The following is a 14884-nucleotide window of genomic DNA, read 5'->3' on the forward strand; positions in this document are numbered from 1 at the left end:
TAAAGTAAAGTTCTACTTGGCTGATTAAACTGAAACTTTGATAGGAATGATCGAATCATGGTCCTGACAAAGTGTTGTTATTTTTTGGGTCAATCAGAAATACAATTTGGCTGCCATGACCGCTATTTTGTAAATACCTATTTCAAACTTAAAAACAAGTTCTAATAGGCCGATCTCACTGAAAATCGGTCTAGGAATGATCAGCTCATGGTCCTGACAAAGTTAAGTTAACCATATTCTTAACTATTTTGTACTCAAATTGGTACATATTTCAACAACAAAAATAAATACTGTAGGACTCAGGTGACCGTTAAGGCCCATGGGCCTCTTGTTATTATTATTTACAGAATTTCAGACTTGGAACTCCTATGCTTGACATAGCTACTCAACTATGTCAGGATTTCTAATGAGTACGCTTTACAGGTTTACATAAACAATTGTTGATGATGTTGGGTGATGATGTGATGACATCTAAACTCCTAATATCTTTTATGCAACAAGTATTTACCCAAATGTTTGAAAGATATCATTTTATGCCTTAATTCTCATTTATGATTTATGTAATTTATGATATATATATACACATAAACTTAACCTAAACTTGTCCACACTGTTGGAATTACTTCTTTGCCCCATATATAAACATATACATGTACATAAACATGAATAGCCCTGTGAAGGGTGAAAGCAGCTAGTTTTTTAGTCGGTTGTTAATCTTATTTTTTCTTCCTTCTTACTTCCTTCACATGGACATCTAATCCTTTTTTATCATATATAGGCATACATATATTTACTACAGATTTCAAAGAAAAAAACATCTACTCATTTCGAAGAAATCATAGCTCAAGTCAAGTTTTCTATCTAGATCTGGAGTTCTTGCACAGCAGCAATCTGACAGCCTTTGTATGTTTGACTTACTGGTTGTAATTTGATGTAACTATTAACTAATGATTGTATGGTGAATGAGGGTCTAGGAAAATCACTGTAGCGTAGATGTTAAACTTGTACAAATAATAATAATTAGTGATACTTTTTTTTTTTCAAATCAAAATATTGAAATGAGGTGTCTCTATACTTTTTTTTTTTTTCAAATCAAAATATTGAAATGAGGTGTCTCTATATATAGCCCTAGATTCCTGGCTTTTTTAAGAACACTTAACGATACTAGACATGGGATTAGACATGTTATCACAGGTAGTGGTCCTGTTCAGAATTGAAGTGATTGTAGTAGATGTACCAGGTGTGTGAATCATAGGAAACTCATAGGAGATCAGCAAACTTGGCGATAAATTGTAAAGTTACAGGGAAAGAGTAGAGCTTGTTTGTCTTCCACTAAGTTAGATATTCTCTGTAACTATGTTACCAGTTTGCCTATGGAAACACACAAGATCCCTCGACATAATTAGATGTTAGTATGGGCAATTCATACCACAGAAAGGATATCACATATGTGTGACTCATTCTTGTACTTTGTTCATCTTATTGTTTAATTTACGCTCCAGAGAAATAAGATTGCTTATAAAGTAAACAGTCATTTGAAAATGTTCATGATACACAGAACTTGCTCTGCCTCGTACACATATGCATGCATACACTGCACACATGGAGGCCCACCCTTAAAAGACCTTAGCTGTTGATAGGACATAAAACCCTGTACAACCAACCAACACAGAACTTTGGTCCCTTAAGGGACTTTTTTAATAGCAAAAATATTGTTACCAGTTTGCCTATGGAAACACACAAGATCCCTCGACATAATTAGATGTTAGTATGGGTAATTCATACCACAGAAAGGATATCACATATGTGTGACTCATTCTTGTACTTTGTTCATCTTATTGTTTAATTTACGCTCCAGAGAAATAAGATTGCTTATAAAGTAAACAGTCATTTGAAAATGTTCATGATACACAGAACTTGCTCTGCCTCGTACACATNTGGTTGGTTTATAATATTTAGTTTTTGTAAGGTTTTATTGTACAGCGAGTAACATTTACCAAAGTGGAATAGGTTAGATTGTATCATTGATGCATGCATCTCAAAATGGACGTTGTATATATTGTCATGTTCTGAGCAACTATCTCAATAGTCGACACCAGCAAAATTATTAGCATTTACCAACTTGGCTTTAGAAAGTTAGATCTTACAAATGCCAACTCATTGCTATCATTTATTGCATGCTTTCATTGATAGCACGATATATTACCAACATAAAAAAAAGTATTTCTGGTGGGATGCATTTATTTTTATACTCATGACAAGTCATCACAAGTACATAGGAATCAGCCAGTATGTCTTTATGTAACCTTGTCAATTTCATTGCTTTACAAATTTCATTTCGTAACTGATTGTCATGAAATTTCATAGGTCAGTATGTATTTACAAACTCCATCTTTTTTACAAGTAATAATAATTTGTTTTACCAAGGACATTGATAGATAATCTAATTCTGTGGTTTTATTTTCCTTTTTTCGAATCAACATTTGGAAATGAGGTGTCACTATATATAGCCCTAGATTCCAGGCTTTTCTAAGAACACTTAACATTACTAGACATGGGTTGGGTTAGACATGCAAATAACAGGTAGTGGTCATGTTCAGAACTAAAGTCATTTTGGTAGACAAATGAATCATAGGCTAGATTTCAGGGAAGTGGCTGAATCACAGTCTGAAATTCTGCTAATTACAATATATATAAAAACCTATACTATGATTAAAAAAATAAACTGTCTAATTTAAAGCATATTATAGGTTATATATAAGTTTTTTGTTGGGTGGCTTTGCCATGTCATGTGTCATCCTCATTGTCTGAACCCCTGGAATAAAATGCCAGAATTGAAGGCACACTGCTGGCAATTTGATTGGTCTCGGGGAAAATATACTCAAACAATCGCTATGCTGATAGCTGTTCTGAAGATTACAGAGGAGCGACACTCAACTTCAAAGGCAGTGAATTGTACCATTACAAGACCATGAGATTCTTTTAATTTGCATCCAAGGATCAAACTAGTCTTCTTGTCTTATTCACAAGGTAGCACACACTGAGCCTTCAATATTGCTCGATGATATATTCCAGGGGTGTAGAGAGCGAAAGTGAGCGCAATCCCTGGAGTAACGAGAATGCTCATTCATGGGATGCCCTGAGATTTTTGAATGCTGTCGTTTGAGGTGCCATGGATACTGAGTTCTGTCTCTCCAGTAACATGTTTGTCTTTGGAAATGTAGAAACATTATATTCCTTGTTTCTAAACTCATTCACTCCTGAAATTTCATAATGAACTATTCTAACCTTTGAATTGAAAGAGTCCAAAATGTGTCTTCAGGGGTGAATGAGTTCATTCTAGTTATCTTTCAACATGCTTTGTAACCATGACAATAATACAACTACTGTTTATGTACACATGAGAAGTGACTTAATAACAAACAGAAAGTGACTTCACAATTAGTGACTAAAATACTACATAATATGATTAAAAAACAAACAGAAAGTTACCAAATCACAACACAATACCATACTACAAGCATATTTTGGCATTTGATGAAGCTGTTTGCTAAATTTTGGTGTTTTCTGATGCTTATAATTATATAGTTGCTCCATCAGTCCATTGTGTAAGGTAGTTGTGCAGCCTGCTTATGACAGGGCTCGATAATCTATACTCTTCGTATTTTACTGAAATTAGTTTTGTGACTTAAATAACCTGCATACCACCATGGAACATAACTAACACGACAACAAATATAAAAATTATAAATCTTTATGTTATGTATGTTATTTGAGTGTGTTTATTTTGCATGAAAAAAAGCCAGTTCAATTTTCCAAGTAAAGGGGAAGAGTGATTATAGGAGGAGAGTGTTGATTATGGAAATTACAGTACTAGAATAGACTACATCACAAGCAGGAATGTGACCAAATTAATCATAATGCAACGAACACATACCACCAGTTACATGAATGTAAAAAGTGACAAACTAAGAATTCTGTTTGATGCTGCAGGTACATAGATAGTAAGAAGGAGGCCTACATCCAACGGCTGAAAGATGCAGTGGCCATCAAAAGTGTGTCGGCATGGCCGGAAACCCGTGGAGACATCACGACAATGGTTAAATGGACACAAAAGGTCAGTACGGTTCCCCAAGTGATTATATACAGGAATTTTACTGCTTTTCTCATTTTGAAACATACTCAAAAGTAATATTTTTTTTATTTTTTATTTTTTTAACCACAGTGTAGTATGACATGATAAATGCTGCAAACATCCTTTGTAACATCAGGAATTCCTGTAAACAGGATAGAAAAACCTTGTACATGTACTATAGTATTTACTGAGGTGATTTTTTGTCAGAAGTTTAAGAAAAACAGTTTTGGTAAAATCAAGAATATGTAATGAAAGATATTTTGTTCAACAATTTTATCAGAATGATCAGAATGGATTGATCCTGATTTGCGCTTTGTATATCAGATCGATAAATAATTGAAGGCCCTTAACATATTTTGACCCTGTGACTGCAGCTGATGGATGATCTCGGTGCAGAGACTGAGCTTAAGGAGCTTGGAGACCAAGACCTTGGTGGAGGTAGCAAAATTCCACTTCCTCCTGTCCTGCAAGGTGTACTTGGCAAGGACCCCTCCAAGAAGACCCTGCTTGTGTATGGACATCTGGATGTACAACCAGCTCGGAAGGTAGTTAGAGGTCAATAAAATGATCAAAGGTCATAGTTTCATATGTTTTCCTGATTTCAGAGTCACAGCGATCAGGTGTACCCCGGACATATAAAATACATTTTGAATATTGTAAACATCCTTTATTGCAAACGTTAAGAGTTTGACCCAAGTGTCATTTGGTTTTAACAGTTTTTGATCATGAGATGTCCAACCTATTTCACTTTTCTTAACTCATTTTATTGCATTCACCTTGTTTTGTAAAGAAAAAAGAAATAAGCACAAGGGAAACATACAGTATTCGTTGTGAGTCAGCTAGATATATTTTAATCTGACAAGGCTTAGAACATCAAGTCATTGGCCGTGTTTTACATGTGTTTACTGTACAGTAAACCTTATACTGGTCATTGTTTTACAGGAGGACGGCTGGGACCAAGACGATCCATTCAAGGCCATACTGAAGGATGGCAAGATCTACGGCAGGGGTTCAACAGACGACAAGGTAGATAACTCTCTCCACCATGCTGTGAATGCAAACATACCTTCGATGAGTTTTGATATCTCATTAACATATTGATCATCCATTCATTAACTCATTCACCCCTGAAATTTCATAAGGAGCTTTTCCAACATTTGAATTCTACCAATTCACCACTGTAGATCATAAATTGGAATTGTTGAATTGGAAGAATTCAAATGCATCTTCAGGGGTAAATGAGTTAATAAGGTAGTGACGGCATGCTTCAACTGTAGTGGTACTCACATCTGTGTATTAATACACAGTTCTGCCCTTTATACTACAAATACAAATATATTGGAGTCTGGATCATATATTTCAAACCCTTTCACTCCCATGTAACTTTAGTAGACTCGACCATGCATTGATCTGGATGGGTCCATTATGGTTTACAGTGGTGAAAGGGTTAATAGCCGAATTTCTTACAGTGAAGCCTCTAACACAATACCAGTGCATTAACCCACAAGATGGGTATAAGATGTGTGTATTGCTTTCAAAACTGTCAGATTTAAAGCTAAATTCTTTTTCTCCAATAAAGTTTAGAATTAAAAACCAATAAGGGTATAGAAAAGTTCCTTTTTTATCATTAAAACTTGGTATCTTGTTTATCTTTGATTCTGTATGTATCTACAAAGAAAGAGAACAAATACAAGATGGTAGGGCTGGCAGTTATTTCAGAAGAAATGTCTGTTCTGTGAAGTGACCCATTGTGATGTTGTTTCAGGGCCCAGTACTGGCATGGATTAACTGTCTGGAAGCAATGAAGGAAAACAAAATGCCTGTCCCAGTTAACCTCAAGGTAAACAACAAAGTGTGTTAGCCAAGTCAGCCTCAAGGTAAATTATAAGGTGTTAGCCCAGTTAACCTTAAGGTAAACAACAAAGTGTGTTAGCCAAGTCAGCCTCAACGTAAATGATAAGGTGTTAGCCCAGTCAACCTCTAGGTAAACAACAAAGTGTGTTAGCCAAGTCAGCCTCAAGGTAAACGATAAGGTGTTAGCCAAGTCAGCCTCAAGGTAAACAACAAAGTGTGTTAGCCAAGTCAACCTCTAGGTAAACAACAAAGTGTGTTAATCAAGTCAGCCTCAAGGTAAATGACACTGTGTGTTAGCCCAGTCAACCTCAAGGTAAACAACAAAGTGTGTTAGCCAAGTCAGCCTCAAGGTAAACAACAAAGTGTGTTAGCCCAGTCAACCTCAAGGTAAACGATAAGGTGTTAGCCCAGTCAGCCTCTAGATAAACAACAAAGTGTGTTAGCCCAGTCAACCTCTAGGTAAACAACAAAGTGTGTTAGCTCAGTCAACCTCAAGGTAAACGATAAGGTGTGTTAGCCCAGTTAACCTCTAGGTAAACAACAAAGTGTGTTAGCCCAGTGTTAGCCAAGTCAACCTCTAGGTAAACAACAAAGTGTGTTAGCCCAGTGTTAGCCAAGTCAACCTCTAGGTAAACAACAAAGTGTGTTAGCCCAGTCAACCTGAAGGTAAACAACAAAGTATGTTAGCCCAGTCAACCTCTAGGTAAATGACACAGTGTGTTGGCCCAGTTAACCTCAAGGTAAACAATAAGGTGTTAGCCAAGTCAACCTCTAGGTAAACAACAAAGTGTGTTAACCCAGTCAACCTCAAGGTAAATGATATAGTGTGTTGGCCCAGTTTACCTCAAGGTAAACGATAAGGTGTGTTAGCCAAGTCAACCTCTAGGTAAACACCAAAGTGTGTTACCCCAGTCAACCTGAAGGTAAACAACAAAGCATGTTAGCCCAGTCAACCTCTAGGTAAGTGACACAGTGTGTTGGCCCAGTTAACCTCAAGGTAAACCATAAGGTGTTAGCCAAGTCAACCTCAAGGTAAACAACAAAGTGTGTTAGCCCAGTGTTAGCCAAGTCAACCTCTAGGTAAACAACAAAGTGTGTTAGCCCAGTCAACCTCAAGGTAAATGACACAGTGTGTTGGCCCAGTTTACCTCAAGGTAAACGATAAGGTGTTAGCCAAGTCAACCTCTAGGTAAACAACAAAGTGTGTTAGCCATGTCAACCTCAAGGTAAACGATAAAGTGTGTTAGCCTAGTCAACCTCTAGGTAAACAACAAAGTGTGTTAGCCATGTCAACCTAAAGGTAAACGATAAGGTGTGTTAGCCAAGTCACCCTCTAGGTAAACAACAAAGTGTGTTAGCCCAGTCAACCTCAAGGTAAATGATATAGTGTGTTGGCCCAGTTTACCTCAAGGTAAACGATAAGGTGTTAGCCAAGTCAACCTCTAGGTAAACACCAAAGTGTGTTAGCCAAGTCAACCTCAAGGTAAACGATAAGGAGTGTTAGCCCAGTCAACCTCAAGGTAAACAGCAAAGTGTGTTAGCCATGTCAACCTCAAGGTAAATGATAAAGTGTGTTAGCCTAGTCAACCTCTAGGTAAACAACAAAGTGTGTTAGCCAAGTCAACCTCAAGGTAAATGATAAGGTGTTTGCCCAGTTAACCTCAAGGTAAACAACAAAGTGTGTTAGCCAAGTCAACCTCAAGGTAAACGATAAGGTGTGTTAGCCCAGTCAACCTCAAGGTAAACAACAAAGTGTGTTAGCCAAGTTTGAAAATTAACTGATGAGAACTAGATAAACATGATAACCGGGGACCTTTTTCTCACAAAATGATCCTATCAAATCATGTAAAGCATAATTTTGTTTCACTTGGAAATGTATCGTTTCTGTTTCTGGTTGAGGAAGTTATTGCAATGAATCAAGAGGTCACAGATGAAGAGGATAGCACAAAGCATTGTTAGATGAGGTCATAATTCAAATATACGTGTATTGACCAATAAGATAACATCCAGGGTTTTACCCAGCGTAATTAAAACTGTTTACCAACTCCTAGCAGGTCTTCAAATGAGTCGAGAGTGAATAAGCCTACAGTGGTTGTGAGCAAAAGTAAAGTAACACATCACATTGAGACTGAAATGTGTGACCTACTTCTACAGTGTAATTGACCTATTTTAGCGACGTAATTTTCTGTCTTACCTTATAACCAGTGTAATTTTCTGACTTACTTAACAGTGGAGTTTTGTGACCTGATTTAACAGTGTAACTGTTTGACCTTTATTATAACAGTATTATTATTTGTTGTGCCTTACAGTTTATGTTTGAGGGGATGGAAGAGTGCGGGTCTGATGGACTGGACGATTTGGTCAACAGCAGCAAGGATACCTTCCTGAAGGTCAGTTAAGGTCGTAATTCCTAAGGGCTTATGTACATTTTCAGTTTCATGACAGCCAGGAAAGAACGCATTCCCATATATAGCTAATGTACCATGTTCAATTTCTTGAAGGTCAGTAAATATATTTCTAAATGCCGAAGTATGTATATGGTCAAGTTCATAAAGGTCAGTAATGACACATTTTTAAGTTCAAAGGTCATATAATGGTATGGATATCATGGTCAGTTGAAACCAACCAACTCATGGTTAGAAAGTTCCACAAGAAAGCATTGATATTCTGTGTTTATATTCCAACAGAACTGACATTATGCATGTATATTTCGACAGCATTGATTTTCTGTGTGTTCATTCTTTCAGGATGTGGACTATGTGTGTATATCAGACAATTACTGGCTTGGGAAGACAAAGCCGTGTGTAACATACGGCTTGAGGTTAGTACTAACAATACTGAATTAGTATCACACTATTTTTGTTAACATTTTTTTTAACAATAAGGTAAAAACAGTAAATATTACTGCAAAACACTGTGTAAACGATTTTATGAGCATTTCGTCCTAGAAGTAATATTTTTAGAGTTTCTTTCCTGAGTGATTGATGTTCTGTGTTTTGTCCTATTTGTCTGGATGAGCTGAACATTAATTTCCTTCTCATTTCAACATGATTTATGTTTATATTCTACAGAGGAATTTGCTACTTTTTCCTGGAGATAGATTGTTCCAACAAAGATCTTCACTCTGGATTGTATGGTGGTACTGTGTAAGTGACTTTGGCTTCATACTTTGTGGAGAAGTGGTATACTGTATACTGTGGAGAAGGGGTATACTGTATACTGTGGAGAAGGGGTATACTGTATACTGTGGAGAAGGGGTATACTGTATACTGTGGAGAAGGGGTATACTGTATACTGTGGAGAAGGGGTATACTGTGGATAAGGGGTATACTGTATACTGTGGAGAAGTGGTATACTGTATACTGTGGAGAAGGGGTATACTGTATACTGTGGAGAAGGGGTATACTGTATACTGTTGAGAAGGGGTATACTGTGGAGAAGTGGTATACTGTATACTGTGGAGAAGTGGTATAGTGTATACTGTGGGGAAGGGGTATAATGGATACTGTGGAGAAGGGGTATACTGTATTCTGTTGAGAAGGGGTATACTGTGGAGAAGGGGTATACTGTATACTGTGGAGAAGTGGTATACTGTATACTGTGGAGAAGTGGTATACTGTATACTGTGGGGAAGGGGTATAATGTATACTGTGGAGAAGTGGTATACTGTATACTGTGGAGAAGTGGTATACTGTGGAGAAGTGGTATACTGTATACTGTAGAGAAGGGGTATACTGTCTACTGTGGAGAAGGGGTATACTGTATACTGTGGAGAAGGGGTATACTGTGGAAAAGTGGTATACTGTATACTGTGGAAAAGTGGTATACTGTCTACTGTGGAGAAGGGGTATACTGTATACTGTTGAGAAGTGGTATACTGTGGAGAAGTGGTATACTGTATACTGTGGAGGAGTGGTATACTGTATACTGTGGAAAAGTCGTATACTGTATACTGTGGAAAGTGGGATACTGTATACTGTGGAGAAGAGGTACACTGTATACTGTGGAGAAGGGGTACACTGTGGAGAAGTGGTATACTATATACTGTGGGGAAGGGGTATACTGTGGAGAAGTCGTATACTGTATACTGTGGAAAGGTGGTATACTGTCTACTGTGGAGAAGGAGTATACTGTATACTGTAGAAAAGTGGTATACTGTGGAGAACGTGTATACTGTATACTGTGGAGAAGGGGGATACTGTGGAGAAGTGGAATACTGTATACTGTGGAAAAGTGGTATACTGTATACTGTGGAGAAGGGGTATACTGTATACTGTAGAGAAGGGGTATACTGTATACTGTGGAAAAGTGGTATACTGTGGAGAAGGTGTATACTGTATACTGTGGAGAAGTGGTACACTGTATACTGTGGAGAAGGGGTATACTGTATACTGTGGAGAAGTGGTATACTGTATACTGTGGAAAGTGGTATACTGTATACTGTGGAGAAGGGGTATACTGTGGAGAAGGGGTATACTGTATTCTGTGGAGAAGTGGTATACTGTATACTGTGGAGAAGGGGTATACTGTATACTGTGGAGAAGGGGTATACTGTGGAGAAGTGGTATACTGTATACTGTGGAAAAGTGGTATACTGTATACTGTGGAGAAGTGGTATACTATATACTGTGGAGAATGGGTATACTGTATACTGTGAAGAAGTGGTATACTGTGGAAAAGTGGTATATTGTATACTGTGGAGAAGGGGTATACTGTCTACTGTGGAGAAGGGTTATTCTGTTTACTGTGGAGAAGGGGTATACTGTGGAAAAGGGTTATACTGTATTCTTTGGAGAATGGGTATACTGTATACTGTGTAGAAGTGATATACTGTATACTGTGGAGAAGGCGTATACTGTCCGCTGTGGAGAAGGGTTATTCTGTTTACTGTGGAGAACGGGTATACTGTGGAAAAGGGTTATACTGTATACTTTGGTGAATGGGAATACTGTATACTGTGGAGAAGAGGCATAATGTATACTGTGGAGAAGGGGGATACTGTCTACTGTGGAGAAGGGGTATTCTGTGGAAAAGGGTTATACTGTATACTGTGGAGAGGGGGTATACTGTATACTGTAGAGAAGGGGTATACTGTATACTTTGGAGAAGGGGTATACTGTGGTAAAGGGTTATACTGTATACTGTGGAGAAGTTGTATACCGTATACTGTGGAGAAGGGGGATACGGTATACTGTGGAGAAGGGGCATACTGTCTACTGTGGAGAAGGGACATACTGTTTACTGTGGAGAAGGGGTATACTGTTTACTGTGGAGAAGGGGTATACTGTATACTGTGGATAAGGGGTATACTGTATACTGTGGAGAAGGGGTATACTGTATACTGTGGAGAAGTGGTATACTGTATACTGTGGAGAAGGGGTAAACTGTATACTGTGGAGAAGTGGTATACTGTATACTGTGGAGAAGTGGTATACTGTATACTGTGGAGAAGTGGTATTCTGTATACTATGGGGAAGGGGTATACGTTATACTGTTGAGAATTAAGGATATAATGTATACTGTGGAGAAGGGGTAACCAGACAAAAAACATGCTAAATCTAGGGCATTGAAATGTTTGTACCTGATTATAAAGAATATATATGAAACAATGACTGTACATACAATGTATAGACACCATCAGGTAATACAACAATCACTGGACTTACAATATAAAAGAATATGTTTTGCGGTTTTGTAACTCTCCATATTATAGTGGCAGTTGCCACCTACACTACATAACAAATGTGTCTTAACAAAGTCAAAAACTCTTTGAACAGATGTAACTTAACAAAGTCAAAAACGCTACATAACAGATGTAACTTAACAAAGTCAAAAACGCTACGTAACAGATGTAACTTAACAAAGTCAAAAACTCTACATAACAGATGTAACTTAACAAAGTCAAAAACTCTACGTAACAGATGTAACTTAACAAAGTCAAAAACGCTACGTAACAGATGTAACTTAACAAAGTCAAAAACGCTACATAACAGATGTAACTTAACTTTAAGTCAAAAACTCTACGTAACAGATGTAACTTAACAAAGTCAAAACTGCTACATAACAGATGTAACTTAACAAAGTCAAAAACTCTACGTAACAGATGTAACTTAACAAAGTCAAAAACGCTATGTAACAGATGTAACTTAACAAAGTCAAAAACTCTACATAACAGATGTTACTTAACAAAGTCAAAAACTCTACATAACAGATGTAACTTAACAAAGTCAAAAACGCTACATAACAGATGTAACTTAACAAAGTCAAAACATTTCTGAGAAGTTTCAGTGTATTGTTCTTGTCATGCCTAATAAGCATAATGGTAATAAAATAGGTCAAGGTTTGATTTCTAATGAAGAACTACAATAGCTGATGTAGTTGCATTTTGGATAAGACATTGCCTTTTATCTGGAGTCATTGGTTTAGGCTGACAAACACCAGAAGAGGTTTGACTTGTGTTTTCAGTGTGTGATTTTCTGTTCTTCAGACACGAGGCTATGGTGGATCTGGTGGGTGTCCTCGGCACATTGGTAGACAGTAAAGGCAACATCCTCATCCCAGGAATCGGCGATTCTGTAGCCGAACTTACTGAGGAGGAACGCCAGAAATATGACCCCATTGACTTCTCACCGGTAAATATTAGCCAAGAGGAAGTTTTTATTTTTAACATCTTTCAGAAAGCTGTTCATCAACGGCCGGTACTACCGCTGGTTGATCTAGTCACTATGTCTTGTAAGGGATGTGTGAACATTTGGCACGGAGCATTATCCTTCAGGTTTTTCTAATCAACTGCTAATAAGATAACGTGTATCAATATTTATTCTTTAAGTTCATATGAATCTTTCCTGAATTTTATTTTTTATTTATTTTTATTTTCTTGGACCGATTTTTTTTTTTAATTGATGTCATTGCTCTGATTAGGCAAAAAATGAATTACTTGTGTCTCCGCTATCATCCTCAGAAAACATAGGGTAGGTAGCTAGGTAGGCAATTTTCTTTATTTTGGAAAATAGTTTTACTTTGCCTATATATAGCAGGCCCTGTATTCATGAAACCGTTCTCATGCTCAAGCATGGATTCTGTGCTCAAACCATCTTTTTTAAAACTCGCTTAACTTATGTCACACGATCACAAAGTCAAATGTTAACATTGGAAACAGCATCTTGCATTATGTCTCTCAAAACGTTTCCAAATCATTGACAAATTTAGATTGATTTATAAAGTTAAAACAAGAACAAGAAATTAGGTTTGAGCACAAAATCCATGCTTGAGCATGAGCACGGTTTCATGAATACGGGCCCAGGAGTTCTGACTTTAACAGTGCATAATCACTAAATGCCAATTAAAACTTTAAGGTAGGCAAACAAATTTAGGGTTGGTAGGTTATTGGAAACACAAGATGTTTGGGCCTTTAATATTGACATAATGTTAATAATTGTTATTATTGAGACACTTTAGCTTCTTCACAAAAACAGTCATTATCAAAACCTAGGCTAAGATTAAGTTACAGAACTAATTGGACGAGTCACTGGCAGTCAGCAGAAACTTTAATGGTTTTTCATGATCAGCTTAACACTACAGACTTGTGTGTCATACTTTTCAGTTCATTTATGTTTTTGTGCTTCACATTTGTGAAAATATAGGAATAAATAAATATCCCATTCACATTAAACATTATTTTGTGATTTTCTGATTCAAGTGCAGACCATTGATTTCTGATACTCTGTATTTACTGACCTAACTGACAGCTATATAGTGTAGAATATCATTTAAACATGTCATATGTAATTTGATCTTGGGTATACAAATGTCGCATATTGTGAACATATTTCAGCAGACATCTTATTTTAGTGCTTTTTATGTTTCAAATATTGTACATGTGCTAAATTACGATTGCACAAATTGATATTTTTGTTTGTTGTAAATTTGATATATATTGCAGGTAATTATTAATAGTTATTGTTGAACTTAATGATTAGGTTGAATAACTTGTTTGAAATGTTGGTTGGATTTCAGGAGGAGTACCAGCAGGACACTGGCTGTCATGCTCTGATACATGACAACAAACAAGACATACTGATGCACCGTTGGAGGTATCCTTCTCTCTCCATCCATGGTCAGTACATCTCTCTATCCATATTCATTATCCTTCTCTCTCCATCCATGGTCATTACATCTCTCTATCCATATTCATTACTCTTCTCTCTCCATCCATGGTCAGTACAATTGTCTATCCATATTCAGTACCCCTTTCCCTCCATCCATGGTCAGTTAATCTCTCCATTCAAATTCTGTTTCCCTCTCTCTCCATCCATGGTCAGTACAATTGTCTATTCACATTCAGTACCCGTTTCTCTCCATCCATGGTCAGTACATCTCTCTATCCATATTCATTACCATTCTCTCTCAATCCATGGTCAGTACATCTCTCTATCCATATTCAGTACCCCTTTCTCTCCATTTATGTTCAGTAAATCTCTATTCACATTCAGTACCTTTCTCTCTCCATGCATGGTCAGTAAATTTCTCTTTCCATAATCAGTACCCCTTTCTCTCAATCCATGGTCAGTACAATTGTATATCCATATTCAGTACCCTTCTCTCTCCATCCATACTCAGTACATCTCTCTTTTCACATTCAGTACCCCTCCACCTCTTCATCCATGGTCAGTACATCTCTCCATCAATGGTCAGTTCATCTCTCTATTCACATTCAGTACCCGTTTCTCTCCATCCATGGTCAGTACATCTCTCTATTCATATTCAGTACCCCTCTCTCCACCCAACCCCTTTCTCTCCATCTATGGTCAGTACATATCTCTTTCCGCATTCTTTTCCTCTTCTCTCCATCTATGGTCAGTACATCGCTTTTTACATTCAGTACCCGTCTCTCTT

At 37.2% G+C, this 14884-nt stretch overlaps 1 protein-coding gene across 2 annotated transcripts in view; it reads left to right on the plus strand.

Annotated features, from left to right (window-relative positions):
- LOC110440951 (cytosolic non-specific dipeptidase-like) overlaps positions 1-14884 on the plus strand; it is a 28172-nt gene that overhangs the window by 6300 nt on the left and 6988 nt on the right. For both annotated transcript variants that reach the window (XM_021484065.1, XM_021484072.1), the window contains 9 exons: positions 3994-4117; positions 4510-4680; positions 5078-5161; positions 5901-5975; positions 8299-8379; positions 8737-8810; positions 9061-9135; positions 12477-12621; positions 14006-14105. In XM_021484065.1, the coding sequence (XP_021339740.1) occupies positions 3994-4117; positions 4510-4680; positions 5078-5161; positions 5901-5975; positions 8299-8379; positions 8737-8810; positions 9061-9135; positions 12477-12621; positions 14006-14105 (929 nt within the window). The remainder of the gene's footprint in view (positions 1-3993; positions 4118-4509; positions 4681-5077; positions 5162-5900; positions 5976-8298; positions 8380-8736; positions 8811-9060; positions 9136-12476; positions 12622-14005; positions 14106-14884) is intronic.

This window comes from Mizuhopecten yessoensis, unplaced genomic scaffold, assembly GCF_002113885.1.
Source record: "Mizuhopecten yessoensis strain PY_sf001 unplaced genomic scaffold, ASM211388v2 scaffold1779, whole genome shotgun sequence".
Lineage (NCBI taxonomy): Eukaryota > Metazoa > Mollusca > Bivalvia > Pectinida > Pectinidae > Mizuhopecten > Mizuhopecten yessoensis.